Source organism: Camelina sativa, chromosome 17 (genome assembly GCF_000633955.1).
Source record: "Camelina sativa cultivar DH55 chromosome 17, Cs, whole genome shotgun sequence".
NCBI lineage: Eukaryota > Viridiplantae > Streptophyta > Magnoliopsida > Brassicales > Brassicaceae > Camelina > Camelina sativa.
Window position 1 is genome coordinate 18052193 of NC_025701.1, and position 6644 is coordinate 18058836.

The 6644-nt window shown below is 34.0% G+C and overlaps 2 protein-coding genes across 3 annotated transcripts in view; both read left to right on the forward strand.

Annotated features, from left to right (window-relative positions):
* Positions 1 to 4330, forward strand: part of LOC104757557 (protein BREVIS RADIX-like) — a 4811-nt gene extending 481 nt beyond the window's left edge. The window contains exons 2-7 of the mRNA XM_010480308.2: positions 318 to 466; positions 1857 to 2022; positions 2818 to 3209; positions 3412 to 3541; positions 3649 to 3971; positions 4073 to 4330. Coding sequence (XP_010478610.1) covers positions 1909 to 2022; positions 2818 to 3209; positions 3412 to 3541; positions 3649 to 3971; positions 4073 to 4151 — 1038 coding nt within the window. The 5' untranslated portion in view covers positions 318 to 466; positions 1857 to 1908 and the 3' untranslated portion in view covers positions 4152 to 4330. The remainder of the gene's footprint in view (positions 1 to 317; positions 467 to 1856; positions 2023 to 2817; positions 3210 to 3411; positions 3542 to 3648; positions 3972 to 4072) is intronic.
* The window catches only part of LOC104757558 (aquaporin NIP3-1-like), a 5987-nt gene continuing 4971 nt past the window's right edge, over positions 5629 to 6644 (forward strand). For both annotated transcript variants that reach the window (XM_010480309.1, XM_019239506.1), the window contains exon 1: positions 5629 to 5813. In XM_010480309.1, the coding sequence (XP_010478611.1) occupies positions 5679 to 5813 (135 nt within the window). In that variant the 5' untranslated portion in view covers positions 5629 to 5678. The remainder of the gene's footprint in view (positions 5814 to 6644) is intronic.

Sequence of the window (6644 nt, forward strand, 5' to 3'; positions counted from 1 at the left end):
CGTTTCTCTCTGATAAAAACCAAATAAGTTTCCATAAAATTTTCTCACTAAACCCAATTAATCAGAAGCTTTCCAGGAAAAAATGTTACATTCAATTTGAATAAAAATAAATTCAAAAATTTCCCGGTATTTATTGTTGTTCCATTACTTTTAATCCTTTTTTTTTTTTGAGAAAATAAAACGCTGCTAAATAATAATAATAATCATAAATTGTATTCGTCCTTTTGTTTTCTACTATACATTTATTACAGAACTACTGTGTCTGTAACACTACACAACACAACACACTAATCTCTCTCTCTATTTACTCTCTGCAGCCATTGATGGTCTATTTATAGGCTTAGACACAGAGCCGAACCCCACTCGTGCCGGCGTCCTAAATAGACCAATCCTTCCTTCCATAGAGCAAAACATAAATCTTCCAGTCAACTTTTTTGTTGTTTCTCAGATATCGAAAAAATAAAAGGTTAGTAGTATTCCATTCTAATCAAAATTTAATGTTTTAGGTATTTGTTTTTTGATTAAAATGATTTTTTTTTTTAAATAAAAAATATTCCATGAAGAAGGAGTCGTTTTCTAAGGTGAGAATAATAATGGCTTTTGTATCAGTTTTTTTGTTTGCCTTTGCTTTTGATATATCAAAACAGAGTTGTTTTTTTTTCGTGATTCGCGAATGTTTTTGCAATTTTTGTTTTGTTTACTTTCGAATATATATATCCAAAGAGCTTTTCTCATGTCGCGACACGGTTTAGATTGGTCCATCATCACTCATAAACCCTAAATATAGTAACCAAACTCCTTTTCTTTTTCTTAACACGTGACTGTCAATATTCCTTTTTCTTGTTAAAAACCTTATTTCATTTTTCCTTTTCCATTGATTCGAATTATTACTATATATTTTTTTTTAATTCATCGGTTCTAAATTGTGTTAAGCACGGGGATGGGAATCAGAACATATTATTTGAGTAGACTCATAATAATATTTAAGTTTTTGAAAAATGTCAGAAAATTCGGCTACTGCAAAAAAATAAAATAAAAAAATGTAATTATTCTTCGAGCTTTTGTGTTAGTTGAGGGATCGGATCTTTGCTGCACACATTTAAAGTAGAATAAAGAACCATTGGTCTCTGTTATGATCTTCTTTAGACTATAATATTACTTGTAAAATAATGTGTTTTATATACCATTTCAGGTGTTTGGATTTGCACATTTTTTTTTTTTTTTTTGCACTGGGGTCCTATCCTCTGATCCCCAAGCTCTTTTTTTTGGGTTCTAATTATAACTTCTTTTTTTTAATAAAGAAAAGTGTAACTTGTAGTTTTAACACTTTTGTCTCTATCAAGATCACTCCACTAATTTAAACATATATTGATTTCCCAAATTTTTTTTTTGTTCATAGATGGATTTAGTTCTTGAGATATTTATATAGCATTGGTTCTTTATGAGAGTTTATCAATCAAGTTTCATTTTTCTATTTATAACATGAGTAGTAGTTGTTTCCTGACTAGAGAGATATGTCATCAACAACTTTGTCCTTTTCTGTTTGTGTGTTGCGTTATAAGAAAACGACAATTTTAAAAATCCAACTTCTCTTTTTATATGTATCCAACTTCTCTAACTAATGTTTACAATTGTCTTGTTACTATTGTAGGACAACTCTCATCATTTTCCCTATATTTATTTAAATGTGTACTATGATGATTACATAAGCTCTCTCTACCCGTGTTATAATGTCGGATTGTGGATTTAGCACTACTCTACGTTTTTTTTTTTTTTTTTAATTATTCATTTTGAGTAGAGTAGTAGAGGTTTGGTTGTGAGATGTGTTTTTAAGTAGTAGACTCTGGTTTTTATAGGGGCTGAAAAGGCAGAGATAAACACAAACACAAAAATAAGAGAGGGGCAAAGATGTTTTCTTGTATAGCTTGTACCAAAGCAGACGGAGGTGAAGAAGTTGAACATGGAGCGCGTGGAGGCACCACTCCCAATACTAAAGAAGCCGTCAAAAGCCTAACCATACAGGTCTCTCTCTCTATCTCTCTCTCTCTGAATCTCTTCTTTCTTTGTTGATCCTTCTCTGCTTTTTTTAATTTTCTTTCACTTTATTCTATTGCTTTTTTTTTATCCCTTGCTCGTGAAACAACAAACTTTAGATATAAGTAACGTACGGTCCATAGATTGACTCATATTCGTTTCTTTTATCTTAGAGATTCTATTTACCAAAGGATAGATAGAGGGTTACTACTGTTGTTTTAGGACAGAGAGATCTTACAATGATGCAACTTCACTTCACTTTGGAATCTTGCATCCAGATCTCTCTCTTTTAATAGTTTTTTATGTCAGTGATTGTTTCCTCCTTAACGTGACTAGACATGAAAGTCAAACCAACTACTACAACAATTTAAATTTATAGGATTATATAGTTGCTGATTAAAGCTTATGATGGGGTCATGCATGCTTTGATGAATATTGCTAATTAAGACTGATCTTAATACCTGCTTTAGTAGATTGAGATTCTTCTTACCTAGACAGGAAATAAAGAAAGGGTTTAAGGGTGGGGGTAACTATTTTAGTAAAATCAAAAGACAAAATTCAAAATAAAGAGTGGGCCGGTATGATTGTGTTTTTGCATACTGAGAAGACAAGATGAAGTATTTTTATAATACTTATGTTAGCTTTACTGATTGTTCTTTTAAGAATGACCAATCATCATAGTAGACATCCTTTTATACTTCGTTAGGCTTAAAAAAATATACTTAGTCATGGTTAAAGGCCTAATTGGTTTTTTTTTGGATGCCTATTTATTATGTTATGCAGATCAAAGATATGGCTTTAAAATTCTCTGGTGCTTATAAACAATGCAAGCCATGCACTGGTTCCTCTAGCAGCCCCTTAAAGAAAGGACTTAGACATTTCCCGGATTATGATAATGCTTCTGAAGGTGTTCCATATCCTTACATGGGTGGAAGTGCGGGTTCAACTCCTGCTTGGGACTTCACAAACTCCTCTCACCATCCAGCTGGACGGTCGGACTCAAAATTTACATCAATCTATGGAAATGATCGGGAATCTATCTCTGCACAGTCTTGTGATGTGGTACTGGACGATGAAGGGCCTAAAGAGTGGATGGCTCAAGTAGAACCTGGTGTTCATATCACATTCGCTTCGCTTCCTACTGGAGGAAACGATCTCAAACGGATCCGCTTCAGGTATTTGAACAACTCAAAACAACAACCTCTATGTCTATGCTCATTTTATCAGAGTCTTGAACAGAATCTGTATGTCTTGTCTACTGTTTGAATATGTATGTTGGTGGGTTTAGTTGGACATTGCTTGAGACACTTAAGATATATCTCACTTCATGACATTCTAAAGCTGAAACTAACCATTACTTGTGTCCTCTTTTGAAAGCCGGGAGATGTTTGATAAGTGGCAAGCACAACGGTGGTGGGGTGAGAACTATGACAAGATCGTTGAGCTTTATAATGTACAAAGATTTAACCGGCAAGCTCTACAAACGCCTGCAAGATCCGAAGATCAGGTCTTTAATCTTGACCATTACATTTTAAGTCTTTCTTTTCAGGCAAGAACCTTTGTGAATCTTGTCTTTTATTCACTAAAGAATGTAAACACAAGTTTATTTTTCAGTCACAGAGAGATTCAACTTACTCAAAGATGGATTCAGCGAGAGAAAGCAAAGACTGGACTCCAAGACACAACTTCAGGCCACCAGGAAATGTCCCGCATCACTTCTATGGCGGTTCTAGCAACTATGGACCAGGAAGTTATCATGGAGGAGGACCTCCAATGGATGCAGCACGAACCACCACTTCTTCAAGAGATGATCCACCCTCCATGAGCAATGCTAGTGAAATGCAGGCTGAGTGGATCGAAGAGGACGAGCCCGGTGTTTACATTACCATCAGACAATTAGCAGATGGGACAAGAGAGCTACGTCGAGTCAGATTCAGGTATGAATAAAAACATCTACTAAACTATGCATTTAGGTTGGATTTTTCCATAATCATACGGTAACTAACTTGACTATATGCTTTTTGGTTAAATATAACAGCCGGGAACGATTTGGGGAAGTGCATGCAAAGACATGGTGGGAGCAGAACAGAGAGAGAATACAAACACAGTACCTCTAAGATAAAAGAAACATTATGGTCTCTCTCTACCAAATCTTTGATTAATTAAATCTCTGTCACACAACAATACAGCTATACACATTTTGCTAATCTTTTGTTCATCTTAATTAGCTTAACATCTATACATAAATCAAATGTTTTGAACCATCATCTGTAATCAGAGCTGACTACATATACTATCGTTAACAGTTAAAAGTATAATACAGACGAAAGCTTTGACCATGAGGAATATAATCATACTATGGACTATAATGCCATCAAACATACTCTCAATTCTACGAGGCTAACTCAAACCCTATCCAGAACTTAAAAAAAAAAGTACAGAAAAAAACCAACGCAAACGATTATAATTAGGAGGAGGATCAAAGAAAACAAATCCAAAAAACTTGTGAATTTCTGAAGCGGTAAATACAAGAAGCAAACATACATGTAGGCAAAGCTTCCTATATTAACCCAAGTCTCTTTGTTGGAAGTTCATTTCTTATTGATCATAAGATCTGAAAAAACACTCCCCTTCTCGACTAAGAGCTAGAACTACGGGTACGTACGACTGTCCTTTAGTGTTGCCATCACACTTGTTCAACCACTCCATTTATGATGTGCACATGTCTGAGCCGCCGCCTCCTCCAATATTTGCATGTTCTGTGTCTTCTCTTCCTTCAAGTATCGAGGTGTTGCCTTCTTCCATAACATCCATGAATGCAGTATCATGGTCATCCTTCAAGGCCTCCTTGGCAACCTCTCATTACATCTAATAATCTCTTTAAAAGTATATAAAAACGATGTCAAGCTACACTAAATATTGTTAGGTCAATCGGAACGGTAAATTAATAACACTAAATTCGGTTAACTCTCATTACAAATTATATTTTTGTTCCCGTACGTTCGAATGTTGATGATGTCTGTCTATGACTATAACCAATAACGTTTTTACACTTTAATTTGTTGTTACACATCTATTATAAATTCTCTCTGCAATTCCAACCCAAGCTCTATGGAGACAAATTAGCCTAGGTTCTTCAGAGAAGATGATGAAGATGATAGATAGTAGTAGTAGCGCGATCCAATAGGCAATAAGAAGAAAATATATATATATGTATATAATAAATTTGACATAGTTTCCGATATTTTGAAATACAAATCTTATTTCTATTCGAAATTCATTAACATAAAAATCTTTCAGCGGTCAAAAACATAAAAAAAAAAATCTTCCTAGAATTAATTGTAAATTATTTAGTTAGCTTGCCAGATTTTTGTTATTTAATTAATTCTAGGGTGATTTTTAATGGTTTTTGTTGCCAAATATTGTTACTCCTCTTAGGGGGTTTAAAATATATGAATTTTTAGTTCTTGTTCTCAAAGAACTGATCAACATGTTGTATAGAATAATAAATAAAAAAGTCAACTTTAGTATTTGCTTATTTTAGCTATTTATATAAGTTTTAATCGAATACAAACTAGAGTTGGTTGACTCTTATTGGAGATTTTAGAAGACATGTTTGGAGAACTGTCACCATAGTTCCATCAATGGCGCCCGAGATCTCTGATATTACTACTCAGACTCAAATCACCGTCTTGGAAATCGAAGATGGTCAATCCGGGAATCATTCCTCGTCACAGGATGTCTCCGGTCCTCTTGTATCCGTATCGTTCGTTCAAAAGGTGAGAGACAAGTTTTATATTGCGACATGGTTTTCTAAGTTTTATCCTTGTTAGACAAACTTAATCTTGATTTTGGTTCTAATTTTTGGTTACTGAATTTTCTTAATTTATGATGTATAAAAGTCAAACCAAACAAACATCTATTTCAAATCTCTTTGTTACAAATGATGGATCTACCACTTTGTGATCACGTTTAAAATTTGAATCTTATATTTTTATCGTTCATAAGATTTGATAGATTTTGTGTTTTCATGTTTTTGAAAAGTATTTCCGTTGAAATGCATATGTTAAGATATAACTAGAATTTATTTTAAAATTAAAACAACCAAAACAACAAAAGTACAAATAGTAGCTTAAGTGTCGTTATAGGTTCAATTCATTCTTATCGAACACCTTGAATTTTGGATGTTGCAGGCTTGCAGCATTATGTGACTCAAAAATGAAATAGTTTCCAAAGAATCTTATTATAATATAATATAGTATTTAACATATCTTATTGTTGTCTAAATATAGTACATATATGTAGAGATAATAGGAGAAAAACTCTCTCTCGAAGATATGGAGTTTGGTCTTTAAGGTTCTGAGGGTGTCGTTTTGGTTGTGATTCGGTTTCGATTGGGTTTTATGAGGGTGGATCTCGCCTTGCGATCCTCTTTGGCTTCTTCGGTTCGTCTGGATCAGGATCTTTTTGATCTGCAATGGGGATTTTCAGGATCTGGAGCTTTCTCGTTGAGGGTTTATCGGTTAATTCCATATCTCTGGTTGCTTTCACGGGGAGGATTTACGGGGATGTATTTAGCTTTTAATTCCCTTGCTGCCTTGGGTTTTACT